Source organism: Canis lupus, chromosome 12 (genome assembly GCF_048164855.1).
Source record: "Canis lupus baileyi chromosome 12, mCanLup2.hap1, whole genome shotgun sequence".
Taxonomy (NCBI): Eukaryota; Metazoa; Chordata; class Mammalia; order Carnivora; family Canidae; genus Canis; species Canis lupus.
Window position 1 is genome coordinate 24851002 of NC_132849.1, and position 22774 is coordinate 24873775.

Below are 22774 nucleotides of genomic sequence, written 5' to 3' on the forward strand. Positions count from 1 at the left end.
AACATGTTGCCCTTACTCTAGCTTGAAACAACCACCTTCAATCTGGATTCATCTATATCACAGTGAACAGAAGCCCAGTCAGTGCCCAAAGCTGTGGCGTACGGTTAAGGCCAGTCCACGAGGGGGGCGGGGCGCTCACCCACCAGAACCTCGGCCACCCCCCGTCCCCGGGGCAGTGCGACGGGCATTGCCGGGGTGTTCCCCACCCACTCCCGGTGGGCAGCTCGGATGCCAGGGATGCGCACGGCCCCCCCGCCCAGTCCAGTCCAAACCACTGCCTCACCTCTCCTCCAGTCGGACCCACAGATCGCTGAACTGCCGAAGCCGCTGCCTTCGCTGAGGGCGCGGCCGCCTCCGCTTCTTCCGGAACTTCCGCTCCGCCTCGCCACCTAGGTCGGCACTTCCGGGCGGGGACGCGTGAGGAGGCAACAGGGCGCGCGCCGCAGCCGCAGGAGCTTCCGGTGCCGGTGCCGGTGCTTCCACCGCGGGCTCTTCAGGGGCAAAGATGGTCGAGGAGGCGGGCCCTGAGGAGGATCTTGGACTCTTCTCTCTGTGAACAGGGGTGCAGGGAAGACGGAGTTGAAGGACAGCATGGTGCCCCCCCTCGCCCTCAGGGCTCAGGGCCTCACAACAGGTAGATGTGAAAGTTCAAGCTGGCTAGGGAGGGTTCTCGAAGCCACCTCCAGAAATGGTCACTTTGATGCCTTAATTTCTCCCTGATATCCTGTCACCACAGTCGTTCCACATCCCCCAGCCCTGGGGAGGAAATAAAAGATACCTTTTTAATTGCATTCGGTTATCAATGGGTCCCTAACAATGGGGCGCAACTGTCTGGAAAGTCGCTGAAGATTACGGCATTGAAAGCGACATGAAAAATGTTTACATGCCACTTCCTTAGGACAATTGAAGAGGCCCTTAATCCCGTTAATCCCTCCTTTACCCTTGCGAGGCCCTCCTCAGAATGAGGCTGTAGCGGCTCCACCCCCACCTGAATGGCCGCTAGTGTTCACAGGACTGGCTTCTGAACCACCTTACCCCAGGCCTCACCATGAACCATCTTTCCAAAAGGGAGTAATGTTTTTCACAACTGATGAGAAACTCAGATTGGCTTCTCGTTTTCCCCAAAAGGCGACGGTAGTCAGCCTCCTCCCTCCACATCCCGCCCCTCTCAAAGAATCTCTTCCGGCGGGGAAACAAGTCATTAGAAAGACCAAGTTTCTTCCCACAACAGGACTTTTGTCAAGGGTTTGGTTGGGGTTGAAGAAGGGTAAGAGAAGAATCCCAGCTACTAGAGGTCAACCCCGTTGCCTCCTGATGTTTGCAGTAAGGGCCCTGAGGCTGCCATCCACCTGAGGAAAGGGAGCAGTGGATGTGCCATGTGCATCTTCCAACAATGTAGGTGCGGCAGACCAGCATATAGAAGACCTCGGTGATTCTGCCCCGATTCAGCCTTGACGAACCGCCCACCTGCCAGAAGCAGGACTCAATTCTGACCCACAACCTGACAGAACTGAGACGTCAGTATTCATGGCCCTGTGTGAGGAAGGGAGGAGGTATAAGAGATAGAAAATGAAAAAGGAAAAGAGGTTGGGCAAAATAAGGTAAAAGAAGGGAATTCCTCAAATGGCAAAGAAATAAGCAAGGCCCCTGTTGTGAACTTGAGGCTGGGAACCCCAGCAACATATAGTTACAGTTACAAGGCCCCTGGAGAACAGGACCTGCCAGATTCATCACTGTCTCCAGAGCCCAGCACCATGCCTGACACGTGTGACACTACTTAGATGAACCTCTTCATTATACCAACAAAGAAACTGGGGCCTAGAGAGGAACAGTCCCCGCCTAAGACTCTCCAAGATTCTGGTGGCCTCCTGGAGGACTCAGGAGCAGATGGTCAGACAGATCCCATGCCCAGGCCCTCTGCCTTTCAGAAGACACCATGTCTATGTCACCCTTGAGCTCCATAGAGCCCCAACAGACTCTGGTACACAACCAGGCACTCAAAAAAGTCTGTTGCTTTTACTTAGCAAAGAACATGGACTCATTCACTAGGGCTCAGCTCTTAAGGCTTCCAGCAGTGGATCCTCACAGTGGGACAAATCACAGCGTTGGTTCTGTTCAGCTCACAACAGACACAAGAAGACCTCAGCCCGGTTACTCCAGGTAGCCAAGGCCAGGGCTTGAGAACCAAGAGAACCAAGTTAATTACCCTTGTATGTGTGTGTTTGGCAGGGAGGGTGTTAATCCAAAAGAAATTAATTTTACTTCTCCTGATTTTATTTTTCTCCTATTTCACAGATGTCCTGGGGAATCATAACACCCACTTTACAATTGAGGAAACTGAGGACCAGGAAAAAAACTTCCTTGCTCTAGGTCCCAACAAGGATTCAGTGCCATTTTCAAATAACATTCATCAGTAAGATTTTTTTTTTCAGGTTATGAAGCTAATCTATTGTCACTATAGAAAATATGGAACATATCGAGTAGTGTCACTATAATCACCTGGGAGAGAGCCTACAGACAAATGCTCATAAGGGCTCAGGCATAGGCTTAAAGGTCCCTAAGGCAGTAGGGTTGGCTGCTTCTCTGCCAGGAACAGAAAATCGCAGCTGCTGAACACAGCCCAGTTCATCCCAGAGCTCTTGGGCTAGCCTAAGTATCCCATCACAGGTTGAGGTTGTGTAGGTTACCATGTCTTGGTCCATCTAAATTCCCAAAGTTTAGTGAAACCTCTAGTTACTTATGAAGCCTAAGCCCGTGGTCATTTTGGCCACAGGATAGGACTCTTGTGCTGAGAAACTGTACACAGTTTCCTGCCTGCATTTCACATAATCTACTTACTCCATGGAAGTCTCCAAGAAAGAAACACCCTGGTTGGCATGGCCTCTCTCCTAAGTACACACCCACCAGGAGGACATGTAGTATCCAGGAAAGAGCCGAGGGTTGAAAACTAGGACAAGATAATTAGCCTTTCTGAGCCTCTGCTGCTTTTCTAAAGTTGACCTATCTCACCTGGTTGCCGTGAAGATTAAAACTACGCACTATGCTTCACACCGGGCTGGGCACACACCGGAAAGCACACAGCTTCCCAGGTACATGCCCCTCTCTCCCAGTCCCTCTGTGTGGGGATGAATGACACTGTATGGACCCCAGCAAGGATGACCAAAACCCTGGACCACTCTGTAGCCAAGGGGACATTCACCAGATCCTCACTGGAATCTGTGGTAGGGAGAACAATGACTCCTAGAACCTAATCCCTAGAACCTGGGAATTCATGGTAAACGGGATTTTGTGGGTGTGATATAGGACTTTGAGATGGGAGATTACCCCAGACTATCTGGGTGAGCTCAATCCAATCACATGGGTCCTTAAAGCCAGAGAACTTTTCCATTCTTCCCAGTGGGAGGTGCAAGCACAGAAGGGTCAGAGATGCAAGGTCACTGGTTTTGAGGATGGAGGGAGGGGTCGCAAACCAAGAAACGTGAGCAACCTCTATCATCTGGAAAAGGCAAGTAAACAGATTCTCCCCAGGGGCTCCAGAAGGGAGTGCAGCCCCACTAACACCTTGATTTCAGCCAATGAGCCCTGTGTCAGACTTCTGATCTACAGAACTGTAAAATAATCTCTGTTGCTTGAAGTCAGAGTTTATAGTAATTTGTTGTGGCAACAAAAATAGAAACAAAAATTTAAAAACCTAATAGAGCATCCATTATCCTGGGAAGAGGTGTGGGGACAGGAGATTGGCTAAATCCTTGGGATCAGCCCAGCAAAACTCCTGTCCCTTCCTCTCAGCTGCAGAGGGAAGGGCAGCTTGACAGCCAGGGGCATCTCCTGTGTATTCCAGCCTGCTGACAGGTGGAGGGTAGAGGCTGCCAGTAGCCCTCCCCTCACTCCTACATACAGCCCTTCTCTGGCCACTTAGTACTGGTCCACCCCAAGACCCCAGAGGCTGGCAGGGCTGGAGTAAGCTAGGTCACCTGTTGGAAGGCTTCCTGCCCCCACCCACACAGCCTGCCTCAGACCCAAGATCATATTACCAGAATCATCCCTCAAGGGTTATCACATGGCTGCTAAGGAGGGAAAGAAGGAACCAAGTGCCTCCCCAGCCACTGCAATGCCCCTGCCAACACCTTCACTGCGGGCATTTCCCCCACTCTGGACCCTTATGCCCTCACCCCTTCTTCTCCCTGAACAGGAGCTCCTTTCCAGATGTCATGCTCCCTCGTGGCCTGCCCCAGGAGTACTGCTCACCACTGAAAACTCAAAGACACTACCCTAATGCAGCACATACTGTGTGCCAGACATCAGGACAGCTACCACAGAGGCACACACCAAACCCCTTGAGAATTCATGCATGGGGGTGGACCCAGGCTGGAGCAGAGAAGATGATGGATCTCACAGATTTTTTTTTAATTAATTTTTTTAAGATTTTATTTACTTATTCACGAGAGACACAGAGAGGAAGAGGCAGAGACACAGGCAGAGGGAGAAGCAGGCTCCATGCAGGGAGCCTGATGTGGGACTCGATCCCGGAACTCCTGGGATCACACCCTGGACCGAAGGCAGGCACTAAACCGCTGAGCCACCCAGGTGTCCCTCACAGATTCTTATAGAATTAGGGGCGGGGATGGAATGAATCCCTGGCAGAGGAAACTGCATGAACAAAAAGACAAAGGATCTGGAAAGTAAAAAGTGGAAGAAGAAAGGGCAGAAAGAGAAGGGACATGCAGGTAAAGGAGCCAACTGTACATACTGAGGCTCTGACTAGCTGTGTGATCTTTCTATTTCTCCATCAGTAGAGGAGAAGAAACACCTTCCTCATGGGCTGTCTTTAAGGGTTAACTGAGTCCGTGTGAACCTGGCTGCCACCTGACAATCGATCAAGAAATGTTCTTGCCTCCCCCTGGAAATGAGAGCAGCCCAGCTGGATGTCACACCGGTTCTCAGCCCTCACAATGCACCGGAATCACGGAGAGATTTTCAAAATATTGATTCCTGACCTCACTTCCTCCCTGAAGCAGGTTTCAGAGTTAGAATCAGAAGTAGGAAGCCTGATAATAACCCTTAACCAATAACACAGTAACACACGTACACACACACTGGCAGGGTCCTCTTCAGCACCCACAGGGACTGTGTGCCAGACACCAGCCCAGCCAGCCTGGGAGATGGTGCTGAAAAGGGACCAGAGGCCCAGCTCACGCTACCTTCCAGAAGCACAGGTTCCCCAGAAACAAGCAGAGAACCACTAAGGGTTGGATTGTCCCTCCAGGGATGGAGGGGAGGAGGGGGCAGGCTCAAGGAGGACGGTGGACAGACAGCAACCTGGACAGGAGGTTTTCTGAGGCAAAAAGCCTGTGCTGAAAAAAAGGCAGAAAAAAAATGTTTTTAAATTTAAAAGGGGGGGGGGCAGCCGGGTGGCTCAGCGGTTTAGCGCCGCCTTCAGCCTAGGGCAAGATCCTGGAGACCCAGATGCATTTGGGGAATATAAAAAATAGTGAAAGGGAATAAAGGGGAAAGGATAAAAAATGAGGGGGAAATGTCAGAAAGGGAGACAGAACATGAGAGACTCCTAACTCTGGGAAATGAACTAGGGGGGGTGGAAGGGGAGGTGGGCAGGGGCTGGGGTGACTGGGTGATGGGCACTGAGGGGGGCACTTGATGGGATGAGCACTGGGTGTTATTCTATATGTTGGCAAATTGAACACCAATAAAAAATTTATTTAAAAAAAAAAAAGGTCCTGGAGACCCGGGATCGAGTCCCATGTTGGGCTCCCTACGTGGAGCCTGCCTCTGCCTGTGTCTCTGCCTCTCTCTGTGTGTCTCTCAAGAATAAATAAATAAAATCTTTAAAAAAAGAAAAAGAGGGATCCCTGGGTGGCGCAGCGGTTTGGTGCCTGCCTTTGGCCCAGGGCACGATCCTGGAGACCCGGGATCGAGTCCCACATCGGGCTCCCGGTGCATGGAGCCTGCTTCTCCCTCTGCCTGTGTCTCTGCGCCTCTCTCTCTCTGTGACTATCATAAATAAATAAAAATTACAAAAAAAAAAGAAAGAAAAAAAAAAGGCAGAGTCTGGGTGCCGAGGCATCAGCACGAAGAAACCGAACTTTGGAAAAGAATAAGAAACCACTGAAGGATTCTGAGGTAGGGACACTTGCAAGATTAGCCTCACAGAAAGCAGAGAATGGACCAGAGGGCGAGAGCCACAGGAAAGGAAAGGAGCAAATCCAAGCAAGGCTTTCATGGAGGAGGCCCGAGGTGTGAGGAAGGTGAGAAATGAGAAGTCTCCGGTGAGGGCTTTTGTAGAGTAGAAGTGCTGCTGAAGAACTGTAACTCCTATTACTGAAAGGGAAGAAAGGGGAAGGAGAGAAAATGAGTGAAAATATCAGAGAGGTGACAAAACGTGAGAGACACCTAACTCTGGGAAACGAACAAGGGGTAGTGGAAAGGGAGGTGGGGGGGTCACTGGGTGATGGGCACTGAGGGGGGCACTTGGCGGGATGAGCACTGGGTGTTATGCTAGATGTCCGCAAATTGAACTCCAATAAAAAAAATTAAGAAAAAAAAAAAAGAACTGTTACTCCTGATGTACTGGACATAGGTATGAAGGGAGGCGGGGGTGAGACAAGCCGAGGGTGTACCCAGGGCTGCCTACTTGGAGGGAGCCTGGGAGGACCCTGCCCCCCCCCCCCGGGGGGGTATCCGGACTGCTGGGGAGGACCCTCTGGAGTGAGGGCCAAGCGAGAGGCCCCGGCTTGCAACAGCATGAGTTGAAAGGGGCACCTGGGGAAGGGCAGCCGTGCGCAGACACCACCGCTGACCCTCTCTCTGCCCCCTCCCTCGGCAGAGGGGACCCGCCCTCTCCTCACCACCGCTGAGATCTCAGCCAGGAGGGGGCGCTGCTGACCACCACCTGGAGGGAGTGGAGGGAGGAATGGCTTGTGTTCTGAGCAGAATTCCTGCGTGGAATCCCTGACAGCCAATTCCTTCGAATGTGACTGTATTCGCAGGCAGGGCCTTTAAGGAGGTGATTAAGGTAAAATGAAGCTGTTACGGTGAGCCCTGATCCAATCTTCTAAGAAGAGGAAATTTAAAAACAGTGACAGACCAGGATTGTGTGCACACAGGGGGCGGCCATCTGAAGCCAAAGAAAGAGATTTCAGGGGAAACCAAACCTACCAACACCTTGATTTTGGACTTCTGGCCTCCAGAACTGTAAGAACATACATTTTTATTGTTCAAGTGCCCAGTCTGTGACATTTTGTGATGGCAGCCCAAGCTGACTAGTACAGAAGGGGAAGGAAGGGTCCACAGGGGAGAAGCAGCTCCGGGAGAGAGAAGGGGCTGTGCTCCTGCCCCCAAGGTGGGTCTTACAGGCATGGTTGTGGCCTGTGCCTCCAGCCCCTCCGACCTGACATTGACTGATTCCACCATCCGCCTCCCCAAGACCTCCAAATGCCCACTGGGAAGGCACTGAGCATTAAGCCTAATCACCCTTCCTGGGGCCGCTGGAGAAATCTTCTCTTCCCCTTCTTCTCTGCCCCAAGACTGTGGAGGAAACACCCAGGATGGCTTCTGTGGCTCAAAGTGCCTGGCCAGCACCCCCTCCCTCATGTCTGACACAGCCCCAACCACAACAAGATGCCCGCAGAGCTGGGTGCCAAGTATCCATTGAGCGGGCCAGGCCAGGAACATGGTAATAGCCATGCCAGGGGCCTCTGGAGCGTCCCAGGAGACAGCCCACCCTGGTGCCCAGGCAGCCCCATGCGAGTCTCCCAACCAGGATAGAAGCACAGGAAGATTACTTGTTGATGGGTCGTCCAGCAGGGGCGTGCTCTACCTCATATCCTTCTCGCCGCAAGACATCTAGCACCGTGTTGTTGCCCATGAAATGACCTAGAGTAAGAAAAATGATCAGAAACACGGCAGCTCCCGTGATTACTAAACATACCCCCAAACACACACCCCAGAACAAAGAAGTAACCCCGCCAGCCCTCCGTCCCTACTCCAGACCAGGAGAGTTCCAGAGAGGCAGTCAGGCCTCCCAACCGCCCTCCAGGCAGGCAGGGAGGGATAAGCAGCATTCAGAGATGAGGACACAGAGGATCAGATGGGTGCCGTGCGCTGCCCAGAATCACACAGTAAGGAGACAGCCTAGACACCAAATCCCAACCTTGTACCTCTGAATGCAGTGTTAACAATCCTGACCATTCCCCTCATTTATACAAGCAAACCACCTGTGAGACCCGAGCCCCCTTCTGCCCTATACATAATGATAAGTGCACAGTGAAAACCTCCGTTTAGCAGAAGCCACCACACCTGGAAACCTCAATCTGAATTTTATTTCACTTTTTCCCTTTTAATAAAAAAAAAAAAACCCACAAAGATCAGAGAAGCTTACAGCGACATCTTAAAATAAACATTTTTTTTAATTTTTATTTATTTATGATAGTTACAGAGAGAGAGAGAGAGAGAGGCAGAGACACAGGCAGAGGGAGAAGCAGGCTCCATGCACCGGGAGCCCGATGTGGGATTCGATCCCAGGTCTCCAGGATCACGCCCTGGGCCAAAGGCAGGCGCCAAACCGCTGCGCCACCAGGGATCCCTAAAATAAACATTTTAAAGGCCAAAAGTAGATCTTGAGATTAACCTTCTTTCCTTTCAGGTTGGTTTCGGATTTTTGGCTTTTTTTTTTTTTTTTTTTAAGTAGGCTCCACACTCAGCATGGAGCCTGACACAAGGCTCTAACTCATGAGCCTGAGATCAACACCTGAGCTGAAATCAAGAATCAGATGCTGAACCAACTGTACCATCCAGGCGCCCCTCCCCATCCTGAGCATCAGAACTGACATGATCCTCCAGGCTCATATGTCCTTCTCTGTGACAATGTATGCCACTAATGTTCTCAATGGCTCATTAAATTGCAGTAGACCATCATGTGATTGGGCAAAACTTTAGAGGGATTATTATCTCTACTTTAAATTGAAAAACAGGGAAAACGGGTTGGGGACTTCACTTAAGCAGCAGCAGAGGCCATGCAATTTTGACAACTTGATAGCCAATAATCAGACTGGACAGTGAATAAAGGTACATCCACGCTGCAGGAGAGGCGACGTGCAGTCTGTAGGTCTCTCCCGTGTCCTGTTGCCACAGCTCTAGGAAGCAGGGTAAACCTGGATCAGCCTCTGGGAGCCTGGGGATCCTGAGGGTGGTGACTGTGGCAGAAAGTACTGGGCCGTACTACATTCTTGGATTCAACTGTAGAGTCTCTGACCCCAAGATTGATGAGGGGCAACTGGCTCAGATGAAAGGGACATTGGCAAGACCCCCATCGGCCCTGGTGCAGAAGTGCAGTAAACTCATGTGCAGATTATGCCTGGGGGCACCTGGGTGGCCTAGCTGGTTAAACCTCCAATTCCTGGTTTTGGTTCAAGTCATGATCTCAGGCGAGTCTGTTTGTCCCTCTCCCTTCCCCTTCCTCCCTACCTGCTACCACCCCCACCCCGCTCCTGCGCATGCACTCTGTCTCTCAAATAAGTAAATAAATAAAAGATGATGCCTAGACTAGGGGGTGGAAGGAGGCGGGGTGGCTACTGAGCTTGCAGAGTGCTGCTGGGACCCTCACTCCCTCAGCCATTACCACCCCCACACAGCAGGGAGTGATCACAGAAAGTAGCTAACATTCACTGAGCATTAGGAGGTGCAGTGCTTTACACATCACCTCCCCCCCTCAACAACCCTATAAGGGTTATTATTATCCCCATTTTATAGGTGAGGAAGAGGCAGGCAAGATGAAGCCGACCGCATCTCGAACCCCAGTGGTCTGGCTCCAGAGTCCACACTCTCAACCAAGTAGCAATGAAAACAGTATTTGTCAGGTGAACAAACTGCCCCGATTACCAATGCTTTCTCATCGCAGAACCAAGCTATTCTGTTTGACTTAATTTTCCTCCTACTCCATAGCTCCATTTCTCATCTCTAAATTTTATCTCCAGACCCTCACGACAAAAGTTCTGTTTGCTTTTAAACTCTGGAGGTTTTGGTTTTGGGTGATCTTTTGCAATTAAAAGTTTGTGAACCACAGACTTTTTACATTTTAAACCACTAAAGCTAAGTGTCCAGAGGAATTTCTGTGGTTCCCTCTAGTCAACACAGCCTTCAGAAGGCAAGAGGACAAATGTATTCAGGCAGTGGAAAAAGCAGCCCCAGGAAGAGAATTTAGCACTAGCAGACGCCCAGGCCACACCCAACCCCCAAATCCCCAGCAGCTGCAAGGCCTCTACCCAGCGCCACGGCAACATGATGAACTGTGCACGGAGAATCCGGCAAGCCCTAAAGCTGCAGTCTCACCTGTGCCATCTGTCCAGCAGAGTCCCCACCCAGAGAGCCTGCCCCACCATCTGCTCTAATCAACCTGCCAGCCAACCTGCTGCCCAGCCTCACACCACAGGGTGGGCCACGGTCATCTCAGAGCAGCCACCTTTCTTCTCACCCAGTGCCCCACTGTCCACCACTGGACATCAGGAAAGCTTTTGAGATGTCAACTGAGTCTGGCAGAAGTGGAAAGCAAAAGCTGCCACCTCAGGGGTCGGCACCTTCCCATCCTGGAGGAGCCAGCACAGCCTCTGGGATAAAGCCACCAGCTCTGTGTCCTAACAGAGGGCCACCGTCACCCCCCACCCCCCACTGCAGGCACCATGAGGGTTTCTGGGACCTAACTCCTGTTCAGTACCTGCAGGGCCAGAGCTAAGAGCTTTGCTGAGACAGGCCGGACAAGGACACCATATAACACAGAACAGTGTGCAATCCAAATTCAGAACGTGAGACTCAGGGAAAAGGAAAACCATTCATTCACACAACTCAAAGGGACTGACCAACTGCCAAAGGCAGAAACTGTTCATTTTTCAGTGAAATGTAGAGCCCAACCTTTCATTTTCTCCACAACAGCTTTATTTGAGTATAATTTACACACACAAAAAAAAAATTCATCCTGTTTCTTCAAGTTTATTGTTTTAGCAATCTCTACACCCAACAGGGGGCTCGAACTCATGACTTGGAGATCAAGAGTCACATGCTCTTCCGAATGGGCCAGTCAGCTGCCCCTTAGGTTTTCTTTGACTCCTTTCAAGGACTTTTTTAGTTCTCATACATCTTATGTGTCACTTGTTAGATTTAGTACTAAGTATTTTTTTATGTTTTTTAAGGGAACTGCTTTCTTAGCTGCATTTTCAAATTACTCACTGTTAGAGTACAGAAACACAACTGATTTTTATATATTAATCTTGTATCCTGCCTTCTTGTACCCTTGGTTATTAGTTCTAATAGTTTTTTGAGGGGATTACCTACAGTCTTCTACAAAACCATGTCACCTGAGGGGAAAAAAAAAGAGTTTTACTTCCTCCTTTCCAATTTGAATGCCTTTTATTCCTTGCCTAATTTTCCTGGCTAGAACTTTCACTCAGCACATTGTTGAAGAGATGTGCTAAGAGCAGCCATCAATGTCTTGTTCCTCATCTTAGGGGGAACTGCTCCCATCTTTTACCATTAAATATGCTAATGTGGGGTTTTCATACTAACCCTTTAACAGGCTGATGAAGTTCCCTCCTAGCCCAATTTTGATGAGTGTGCTTATCATGAAAGAATGTTGCACTTTATCAACGGCTTTTTCTACATCTATTGAGAGCATCATGTGGCGATTGTCCGTTAGTCTACTAATATGGGGTATTACCTTAACTGACTTTCAGATGTTGTGGAAATGGTCCCCCAAAGTACATCTGCATCTTATTCACTGGAACCTGTTAATGTTATCTTATATGGAAAAAAAAAAAAGATTTTGCAGATGTAATACACCTAAGGATCTTGGGATCAGGTGATAATTATACTGGACCTCTCACTCAGCCCAGGTTTATGAAGCTAGTGGAAGAACTGAAAGGAGAAAGCCGAGGCCAGCACACTACCCAGACTCAGGCATTACTGTCTTTAATTCTGGAGGGTGCAAAGCTGTGATAGAATCACTCAAGAAGAGGAGATAATTTCTTTCAAAAAGCCCACAAGAGGGCAGCCCGGATGGTTCAGGGGTTTAGCACCTTCGGCCCAGGGTGTGATCCTGGAGACCCAGGATTGAGTCCCACGTCAGGCTCCCTGCATGGAGCCTGCTTCTCCCTCTGCCTGTGTCTCTGCTCTCTCTCTCTCTGTATTCTCATGAATAAATAAAATCTTAAAAAAAAAAAAAAAGCCCACAAGAGGAAATCATTTTCCCAGTCTGTTTCCATGTATACTATTAGTAGTTGGTAATAGCTGATATGTCAGCCCAAGACCTTCCACCTGGGAGGCTCATAGCTGATATGTCAGCCCAAGACCTTCCACCTGGGAGGCTCATCATCAGAGAGGAGAGAGAAGACAAGATAAATTTTATTTGGAAGTTCAAAGAGTGAAACGTACCAGAAAGAAGTTGGGATTAAGTGACAAGTTCAGAAGAAAGAAATGCCTTCCCAGCTTCCAGGGGACTGTGTCACAAGCACCATGTGGAGAGAGAACTACGGTGATGTCACAGGTACCAGCCTGCCCAGCAAAGTTCCAACCGTGCTGGATACTCAGGCAGCAGCTGGAGCTACTTCACAAGTGAAATAAGTCAAAGAAGGTGCCTGCCACTCATCTCATCTCCTACCAGGGGCCCACCTCAGCATTCCCTCCCATGGGAGGAGCATCGGAGCCCAGCGTCCCATCAGAGGTAACCTGCGACTCACCTGCTCCAAAGGCAAAGAAAAAGCCTTTATCGGGAAACTCTTCCAAAAGGGCCTTCACCCGCTTCCCCATTCTCTCATTCCGCTTGTAGATAAGTTCTTGGCGGAAGTAGCTGTCAATCTCCTGGGCAGTGACCCGCTCCTGAGGTGGCAGCGTGGAGTTAATAAAATTGGGAACCTCCATCAAAAGAAAAAGAAAAATTAGGGGCAACAGAGTTACTAACGAAGTTGCTTAATTTGAGTGCCCAATCACCCAGGCCAGGGAGGCAAGCTGCTGTCAGGGGAAGGGGGAGACAGGCATACCCACCACTCTTGGAGTCTCCCACCTGCTACTTTTTCAAACTGTGATATTCTCTGTAACCCAAGCACAAGCATAGTCGATGATGTGCACTGAAAGAACTCTTGGGCTATTTTAAACAGTGCTTCTGCTCTATGTAAATGAGAGTGCTTAAAAAAGAATGAATGAATGAATGAATGAATGGGAGTGCTTGACGCCATGTGTTTGTATAAGGAGACCGTATCTTGCCTAGCACATCCATAGCTTTTACTTGTTTGATCCACACATGCTTTCTTCGGGAAAATAATTTTACATAATCATACAGTTTAGAATCAATAATTCTGACTCTACTACCAAATACAGGGAATGCCTCTAACCATTCAACCGTTTCCCAAATTCCACACATGGTAATTGTAATTATTTCTCCAATTCCCATGTCCCCCTCTTGTTTTCTCCAATGTTCTTTGCCCACTTGGCAAATATTTCACCTGGTTCTGGTACACGTGTAAGCCAATTTCAGTATTTTGGCTAACAACAGGGTGCTCTTAGACCAAGGTTGTGACAGTCAGGGGTGGTGCTTGCAGGAGACTCTAGGTGAGGTGTAGGTGAGGTGAGGGGTAAGTGAGGTGACATACTGAGTTCTCGCCCCACCCCATCTGGATTCCCTCCTCCTAGGCACGTGCTCTCTCCTCTACCCAGGGATTTATCAAAGTTAACCATTTCCAAGGTTTCCTCAGTTATAAAACAGGGTAACCACCCTGGCTGCTTCTCCCACTTGCACAGTAGCCACTCCAAGACCTTCTGAAAGTCCTCATTCTGTAACGTAGCCATCAAGTTCCATTTCACGGAAGACAGATCCCTTTTCACTATTTCCTTGAAATGATATTTTTTTCATCTTCAAACCCAAAGCCTTCCTTTTCTCCTTTATCAACTTTTTAAAAATCATGTCATTTATGTAAGATCCTTCTGTCCATTTCCCCACACGTCCCTCTCTTCAGCACAGCACTTCCTTTGTACCAGCCCCTCCCCACAGGCAGCCCTGAGTGTGCAGGGCGATGTCCCACGGCCACCCTGCTCTCCCTCCTAAATGCCAAACATGACCTATGACCTGCACCCCTCAGCCCGACCAGCCCGGCTCTCCTGGCACCGCAGCTGGCACATCCCCAGTACCCCCACCCCATTGGTGGGGGCCCTGTGAGCAGCACAGGTCTGAAGGAGCCACAGGAAAGGGTAGCATAAGATACCTACCCCTGACCGCCCCGCCAGCCTTCCCATTTGCCCATGTAACTTCCAAATCTCCTGTCCATGTTAGCTGTTCCTGCCATTTCAAATTTTAATTCCCCAGTTGACCTTGACTTGTCTCCCAACTTCCCCCACACCCACCAAGAGTTCACAGAAGAGCTGTCATCACCATAAACTCTACTATTCCTTCGTTAGTGTATTCTTGTTCCCCCTTCTCCTTGCTTGCTTTGCCTGGGTTTGACTTCCTCCAATTCTAGGCTCTCTGGAAAGCTCTCTATCTTTTGACACTTGCACTGCTGAGGCCAGATGCAGCCTCTACTGTCCCACTCCCCAGGCTGCCATTCCTTTTCCAACTCTTACATTCACGCATATTTCCTTAGGACAGAGGCCCTGGATCTAACAGACCCCCAGCATCCCTCACACCATCCTCTCACATGAGGGCACTGGTCCTGGTGCTGGAGACAGCACACTCCCCATCTCAGAAGCTCAGCTGGCACTTGCCACTGCCACGTGGTCTTAGTGGGGGGAGGGGAGGAAACCATGGTTTGTTCCCTGGGAAGCTTGTTGATAAAGAGAAACAAATATCCCTCTGTAGGGAGGCTGCACTCCTCTGAGCTTCCTTCCCCTTGACAGCCCACGGGTAAAGCCTGTCCCGTGTGTCACTCACTGCACCAGCTCTGCCATGAACACATCCAAACCCATCATGTTCATGTGTCCTGGAAGCCATTGCAAGCTGCAGCCCAGGTTCTATTCCAGCATTTCCCAGAAGTGCTACCGGAGTCAGCCAGGGAGCTTTCGCACTCGGATCCCTTCCCTGCTCCAGAGGACGCCCGGGGTCATGAGGCCTGACACTGGATCCTTTGAAGCTTCATCCTTTGCCTGGGATCCAAGAATTAACTCTTATCAATGCCCCTCAGTTCCCACATATCATGAAAAATGTATCTGTTAGCTGCAGTAGCTACTTCAACATCTAAACCTGTCCAATTAAAAAAATAAATTAAATTAAATAAAAACAAATAAACCTGCCCAAGTTTATTTGGGCCCTTTATGACCTCAATCCTTTGTACACAGAAGGTCTAGGTGTCAGCAGGTAATGTCTCTCTTCTTGTGTCTAAATGCACGCCGAGCTGGGCAGAGGACAGGAGCCCTCACCTGGGAGCTGTCATGGCTGAAAATGACGGAGCTGAGGTCCCCACACTTATAGTGCTTGATGAGATCCTCCGTTGTGTAGGGGATCTGAAGGCTGCCTGCTCGGAGGCTCTCCTGCTGTAGGAGGGTCTGGTTCAAAGCAAAGAGGACCTATGGAGAGAAAACACAGGGCCCTCTTAAGTCCACAGACACAGCAATCATTAGCTGCCATCTTATTTCTTTTGTCCATGGTTGGTAATGGCCTCATGTCCAGGCTCGAGTAAGGACATGGACACTGCTGATAAAGAAAAGGGGGGGGACCACAAATCCCCAGATGTGTCCAAAGCAAAGGAGGACAGTCCTGCCCAAGCTGGCCCCTTGTAGGTCACATTGGAGGAAGCACCTTAAGATGGACACAGACCATCTAGAGGTATCCCCTGAGAGTCGCCAAGGGCTAAAGAGATGAGAAGGGCTTGAGATGGACGTCTGAAAAAGCTGGAGAGGAAAGGCAGGAGGCAGCTGGGGACACGCAGATAGACCCATGCGACGACAGCTTTACTTATGCAAAGGACTGGACAGGAATATACGCATGACATACCCGAGTCTACTCTAACCATCAGTGTGGCGTCCGCCGGCTAATGGAGTCACTGGGTCAGTGGAAGGTTAATAGAAGTTATGGAAAAGGAGGAAACGAGGGCTAAACAAAATCGAACAGGTTAATGTGTACCGAATTTCTCAGAGTCTGATATACTCATGTGAGCTGCAGTTCTTCCCAAAGGGAGAGTGTGCCAGGCTTCCCAAGTTTATTTGAGGCACACGTAACAACAAAAGAGTTCACTGGACCATCCTTTGGGAAAATCCAGCTTAAAGTAATTTCACAAAACAGTGGATTCTCCGTAGCACCGGAGTGCTGGGAGGTGGGATCCTGGCACCAGGTGGGACCGGGGCTGGCCACCCTCCACAAGACTCCTGATGGCACTGAAGATGCCGCGGCACTTTCTCTCGCTCTCCCCAGGGATGGGTGCATACATAGCACCTTCCACGGGCCCTTCCATGGGCCACCCCAGTCATCGGTGTGCAGATACTGCCTGGCTGGCATATTCCCTCCCCTTCTGCTGAAAAGCAGATGAGCGGGGTCCATCTGAGCACTCTGGGAGCTCTGCAGCAGGAAGTTTTCTTCAATTCTCCGGAAAGGACATGTCATGTGTCTCTAGTCAGCAAATGACCCCATGCAGGCCCAACCCCCTGACTTTTCTCTTGTTACACATTCTCCTCCTCATTCTGAGCGGCAAAGAGGCAGGGAGGCTTGCTGGGTTGCTTGCCACAGGCCACGGCGGCCCACGCTTGCTGTATGCCCTCCTCCTGTGGCCCTGTGGCCCTTGGTTACTCTGATACTGGCTGTCCCTGTCCTGAGGCCTTAACCGAAGGCAGCAGGGGCAGGTCCATCTGTAAAACCCCTCCTCTCCTGTCCAAATGTCCCTCTCCTATCTGTTGGGCCTGGACCTTCTGGGCCATGCCCTGTCCCCACACCTCTACTGATGACATGAGGTGACAGAGAGACAGATACACCCAGATGCATGTCCACAAATTATGGTCTGTGGAAACTCAGTCTTCTACAAAGCTGAATCTCTGGATTCTAAAGCCACACAATCAGGGATCCCTGGGTGGCGCAGCGGTTTGGCGCCTGCCTTTGGCCCGGGGCTGAGCCTGGAGACCCGGGATCGAATCCCACATCGGGCTCCCGGTGCATGGAGCCTGCTTCTCCCTCTGCCTGTGTCTCTGCCTGTCTGTCTCTCTCTGTGTGACTATCATGAATAAATAAATAAAATCTTTAAAAAATAAAAAAATAAAAATAAAAAATAAAGCCACACAATCAGGACCGCTTCACCACCCCTGGGAATGGCTAAAGGATTAGCTGGAGGAACAAAGTTTGGAGGGGGGGAGGGGCAGAATGTCTGCAGAGCCCCAGGCCAAGTCTCACACGTCTGATCTAAACCAAGTTCTCAAGCTCCTCAAGCTCTGCTTGGCTCATAAACACATGCTGATGGATTCTGCTCTTCTCCTAAAGGCACTCAGGGCAAGCCCAGGTATCTGTTGCTTGCAGACCTTCCCCCAAGAGTTTCCATTGACTTCGAAATGCTTTTCTGAAGGTATTCTTGGTATTTAGAGAAGACTGAGTCACCCATGCTTGTGGACAGGCCGATCTGCAAAGTGGAGAAGACTGTGCGGCCCACACAGCAGGTAAAATCAGACCTTTGGTTATTCAGTCCCTTATGTGGTCAAATGTCATTGACCCTAAAGACATTTCACCTGTTCATAACAAGCTTCCAAAACCTTGCCAGATGTTTGCCTTTGCTTCTTAATGTTTACTTTTTTTTTTTTTTAAGATTTTATTTATTTATTCATGAGAGACACAGAAAGAGACAGAGACATAGGCGGAGGGAGAAGCAGGCTCCATGCAGGGAGCCTAATTTGAGACTCCACTCCAGGACTCCGGGATCACGACCTGAGCTGAAGGCAGACACTCAACCACTGAGCCACCCAGATGCCCCTTACGTTTACTTCTAATGATCAAGCTCCATGCAACCAGGGGCAGAGACTTAAGAGACACTGCTGGAGATGCCTTCTTTGGGGCAAACCAGCAGGGGGGCCTTCTGTGTCCACCCCCGTAACTACCCACTGTTCCTCTGCAGGAAATCTCGAGGCCTCAGAACACAAGTCAGGGAGCACAAAACAATACACAGCCCCAAAGTCAGCTTTCTAAAACTGTGGAGATCCAAACCTAGCTGCCTCAGAGACTACTTTGGCATCTCCAAAGGCCCCACAGTCTGCCAGAATTAATGACTATTGGTCATTCTTATGTAATTTATTCTCCTCGCTGTGCTTGGCAAAGTCTGAACCAGCCTGACAAATTCAGGGTATCAGGATATGACTCACAGATTAGCAAATTCCTTAGCAACAGCGATATTGGGTTACATTAACCATAGAGGCCTCTTCCAGGTTTATCCTGATGGGGTGTGGTCATTGACCTGGCCTCCTAGCCTTATAGGATCACATCTGGTACTGTTCCTGGGCAGCCAAAAAGGCCAGGTACAGTGGGCAGCCTGTCCAACTGAGAGCCAAGGCAGCCGACCAGGAAGGGAAGGCAGGCAAAGGAGCAACACAGGGTCCTAGCTGAGTGGCCTCGGCCACGCAAGCTCCCCATCACGTCACCCCTAACCAGCTCCCTGCCACCCGCCCCTCCTCCCCTCTGTCCAGTCCCCTTCTTTGGAGTCTCTGCTACATTTTCTCACATGCTCTATCAGTTTCCTGCAGCTGCCATAACAAAGGACCACAACCTGGGAGCTTCAACAACAGAAATGTATTGTGTCACAGTTCTGGAGGCCAGAAGTCCAAAATCAAGGTGCTGGTAGGTCCATGTTCCCCCTGAAGAGGGAAGGGAAGGATCCGTTCTACATCTGTCTCCTGGCTTCTGGGCCTTCCTTGGCTTGTGGCTGCAGAACTCCAGTCTCCACGTGGCGTGCTCCCTATGCATGTGTGTGTCCACATTTCCCCTTTGTATAAGGGCACAGTCATGTTGGACGAGCGCCCACCCCAATGACCTAATCTTACATCATCTGAAAAGACCCACTTTCCAAATAAGGTCACATTATCAGGTCCCGTGGGTTAGGACTTCAATGTAAGCATTTGGAGACACAAGTCAAAACATGTCAGTCTTAGCTTACTTTTTTTAGTAGTTCATATGAATACAGTAGAAATTTCAAACAGTACTAAGAAAAAAGGCTCCCTCCTATTTCTATACCCCAACCCCTCCTCCCTAAAAACCACCACTGCAGCCAGTGGCTTGGGTATCTTTCCAGGGACAGTCTTTGTGTAAAAGGTGACAGACAGACTGATGACACATGATATGGAGACAGACAGAGAAGTATAGAGATAGCTCCTCCGTTTTTCTGTTTGTGCTCCTGTTTGTGCCTTCAAGCACTCAAATAAATGCCTTTCCATGAACGAATACTGAAGCTACACATTATACCATAAGACAAAAAGCCATGGAAGAGAAAGCCAGAGCTTGGCAAACAGGGCTATCCTCCATCGTTCCTAAAGTACAGGCAGCCTGAGACCTCCCAATCCATAAGATAAGATTAGTGACTATGGGGAAATCTGCGTGGCTCAGTGGTTGAGCATCTGCCTGTGGCTCAGGTCATGAGCCTCCCCTCCCCTGAGGGCAGCCTGCCTCTCCCTCTGCCTATGTCTCTGCCCCTCTCTCTGTAGCTCTCAAGAATAAATAAATAAAACCTTTAAAAAGAAAAAAAAAAAGATTAGTGACTATTGCAAATCACAAAAAAAGGAAATTTCTGACTGGTAAAAGGGACAAAAGTTTCCTACAGCCTTTCCAGTGAGAAAGCAGACTGGATGCAGAAGCCCCAAAGGCACCCCAGAGATGTCTCCAATTGCGCCCCCGTCCAAAGCTGCCCTAGTGTGGCAGGATTGTGGAGCCCAACCGCCAAGAAAGAGTTCTTGAGATGCTGCACAGTGCCACTTAGAACATGTATTTAAGTAGCACGGGGACATGACCTGCAGGCCCAGAAAGCTGCACCTTCTCTGTATGAAGCTGGCGGTTATATGCTTAGTACTCAAGGAGGAAGGCGATGTGCAGGGAGTATGAGATTCTAAACATCTTCTGCGAATTTACACTCAGAAAATGACTTTCGTAGGATTTCTATGGTGCTTATCATTCAGTTCACTATTAACTATCGGTGAGATCTACAGGCAGTCATGAGACCCTTTATGAATGTAGCAACCCTTTATGACCCTTTATGGATCAGCATGTATCTGATCCTTATTGAAAACTATGTAGGCTGGGATCCCTGGGTGGCGCAGCGGTTTGGCGCCTGCCTTTGGCCCAGGGCGCGATCCTGGAGACCCGGGATCGAATCCCACGTCGGGCTCCCGGTGCATGGAGCCTGCTTCTCCCTCTGCCTCTCTCTCTCTCTCTCTCTCTCTCTGTGACTATCATAAATAAATAAAAATTTAAAAAAAAAAAGAAAACTATGTAGGCTATAGATGAGCTTCTGGGCTAAAGGTGAACATTTTTCCACTTCTCTCATCTTCAGAACCTCTACTATAGGCTCAGGCTGACACAAGCAGGCCCCGAGGAGAAATCCAGGCACAATTCTACAGATGAAGATTTCAGACAATCCTGCAAAGACTCAGGTTCATCTCTCCAAGATCTCAGATAAGCCTTGTCCTCCAGACACTCAAATGACTTGGTTTTCCCATGAACCTTTAAGCCAGTGTTTTCCAAACCACAGATTGCAACTCATTATCCACCATTTCTTGTTGACATAAATCTTGGCATGCTCTACCCACTGCTCTGGAGCTTGCTTATTTCTTTTAATCTTGCGTATCCATCCATACAGTGCATCCAGGTCTGTTCCATGCTTTGTAACAGCTCCACATAAATCGGTGCAACCGCCCCCTTATGGGCACCTTTTGTCATTACAGCTACAGTAGCCAGAACTGCCACCTACGTGCAGGTGACTCCACGTGCTGGCAGGGCTGAGAGTCACTGATGGAATTAAGTCAGGGTTGGAGCTTCAAGAACCTGAATAAGTGAATAGCAAACACATCCAGTTCTTTGAAACATGAACCGTCTCCAGAGAGCCATTGGTGTGCACTGCCCTGCACTCAATTCCTGGCTCAGTTCTCCGACCCTGAATGACAGTTCTCCCCACCATAGTTTTTGGAGTCTGACTCATATCCTCACCAGGAAGGATGTGGGCTATGGGACCAGCATGCTTCTGAAACAGCATTGCTTCTACAGTTTTTTCAGGCAAACAAAACTGTGACCGAACCTAGAAACTAGCACCTAAAACACCATTTCAGAAGAAACGCACATTCTAAATTCTCAACTCCCGCTTTTGGAGTGCTCGGGTAAGTTCCAAGAATTATGCCTCCTGTATGGTTACTATCTTGCCAAGCTCCTTGCACTGATGTAGAGCAAAAAATTCTCTTAAAAGTTCTTGAGTGGGAGATACTTTACAAAGATCCCTGTCACTCCCCTGAGGGCAAAGCAAAAGGCATTAGTGAAAAGAGGACAGAAGGTGGAGGCAGTAGGATATGAGGACAGGGGAACCTGGAGGGGCTCAGCAAAGTCATTAGCATGATGGACTTAGGTTACAATTATAATAATAATAACAGCAGCAGCTCCTCCCCAACCCCCCATAGAGGGAGTCTAGGTGGAGGTGGAAGTCCCAGAGATGTACCATCACAGTCACCACCTGGCCTGAGCTACAGGGAACAGTCACCACCTGGCCTGAGCTACAGGTTTCCCTGCCGTTATAAAGGGGTGGTGCTTTGGGCAGCCCGGGTGGCTCAGCGGTTTAGTGCCACCTTCAGCCCAGGGCCTGATCCTGGAGACCGGGGATCGCGTACCACATCAGTCAGGCTCCCTGCATGGAGCCTGCTTCTCCCTCTGCCTGTGTCTCTGCCTCTCTCTCTCTCTCTCTGTCTCTCATGAATAAATGAATAAAATCTTTGAAAAAAAAGTGGTGCCAAGAGCTGTGAATCTGTTAGAGCGGCACCTGGCCCATAGCGGCCACACCATGGGTGTGCTCGGCACCTCCCAGGGGACCTGCAGCAACAAGAATACAAGCAGAGCACACACTCAAGGACAGATCATAGTTTGAGAGCAACATTATCCTGATCAGCAAAAGAGAAAGGACTGCTGTGCACAACACATCACAAATGGGGACCATGGGCATGGCATCCATCAGCCCACCCTCCATGACCATGAAAAGCATGCTCATGACCATGAAAAGCATGCTATCCATGCCACCAGAGGCCACCAGCAGAAGGACCAAAGGCCCCAAGGCCTCAGAGCTAACCAGGCTCCTGCGCTTGAACCTTTCAAGATTTCTGTCCTCAACCACATGAAATAGCAGTTACACATGAAGCTTGCGACTGCCCATTCCTGCTCTTTTCAGGGTGTCCCTTTAGGTACACGGGAGGACTTCTTACCTGTCGGGAAAAACTCCTCAGTTTTTATCTCCTGAGGCTACCAGGGGAGGGTCCTGGCAGAACTAGGGCCACCCCAGCTGGAGGTACAATGGACATGCCTGTTTCTGTGACAGAGGACAAGCAGAGCTTAGTAGTGGCAGGTCTCAGCAAACACACAAGGTGATGGGCTCACAGTGCTTTGGGACGGGTCCTGCAAAACCTTTGTTATTCTCTGAGGCTCACATTTGGAAGGGCTCAGGGCCAAATAAGCCACCACTGGGAAATTTGCCACCTTGGAGAGGTTCCCAGTGCTTCTCCAGGGTGTACCAAGCTCTCCTTTTTGAATGCTTGCTATCTCAAGGCAGGCACTCTGCTCTACTCTGGGATGTTTTTA

At 49.7% G+C, this 22774-nt stretch overlaps 1 protein-coding gene and 4 long non-coding RNA genes across 10 annotated transcripts in view; 3 read left to right on the forward strand and 2 right to left on the reverse strand.

The window, feature by feature from the left end:
* The window catches only part of TRABD2A (TraB domain containing 2A), a 166108-nt gene that overhangs the window by 117348 nt on the left and 25986 nt on the right, over positions 1 to 22774 (reverse strand). For 2 of the 3 annotated variants that reach the window (XR_012004319.1, XM_072770019.1), the window contains exons 3-6: positions 15409 to 15555; positions 12741 to 12915; positions 7800 to 7890; positions 284 to 550 (exon numbers count right to left, since the gene is read on the reverse strand). Coding sequence is in view for 1 of the 3 variants with exons in the window: in XM_072770019.1 (XP_072626120.1) it covers positions 284 to 550; positions 7800 to 7890; positions 12741 to 12915; positions 15409 to 15555 (680 nt within the window). In the remaining 2 variants the exon portion in view is untranslated. The remainder of the gene's footprint in view (positions 1 to 283; positions 551 to 7799; positions 7891 to 12740; positions 12916 to 15408; positions 15556 to 22774) is intronic. The other variant, XR_012004320.1, reaches the window with a different exon arrangement.
* Positions 391 to 5330, forward strand: LOC140601286 (uncharacterized). 2 transcript variants are annotated; one of them, XR_012004322.1, is made up of 3 exons: positions 404 to 2210; positions 2296 to 3089; positions 4193 to 5330. It is a non-coding gene; the product is annotated as an uncharacterized lncRNA (long non-coding RNA). The 2 variants fall into 2 exon arrangements; XR_012004321.1 differs by having other exon boundaries at positions 391 to 2210; positions 2296 to 5330.
* On the reverse strand, positions 1094 to 7784 carry LOC140601289 (uncharacterized). Its single transcript, XR_012004327.1, has 2 exons — positions 6864 to 7784; positions 1094 to 1533 (listed from the first exon to the last, which is right to left on the reverse strand). It is a non-coding gene; the product is annotated as an uncharacterized lncRNA (long non-coding RNA).
* LOC140601288 (uncharacterized) lies at positions 6584 to 21865 on the forward strand. Of its 3 annotated transcripts, none has more exons than XR_012004326.1 (4): positions 6584 to 7209; positions 17453 to 17625; positions 20496 to 20595; positions 21206 to 21865. It is a non-coding gene; the product is annotated as an uncharacterized lncRNA (long non-coding RNA). The 3 variants fall into 3 exon arrangements; XR_012004325.1 differs by lacking the exon at positions 21206 to 21865 and adding an exon at positions 18690 to 18793 and having other exon boundaries at positions 20496 to 20746; XR_012004324.1 differs by lacking the exon at positions 21206 to 21865 and having other exon boundaries at positions 20496 to 20746.
* LOC140601291 (uncharacterized) lies at positions 12261 to 15554 on the forward strand. Its single transcript, XR_012004329.1, has 2 exons — positions 12261 to 12724; positions 14890 to 15554. It is a non-coding gene; the product is annotated as an uncharacterized lncRNA (long non-coding RNA).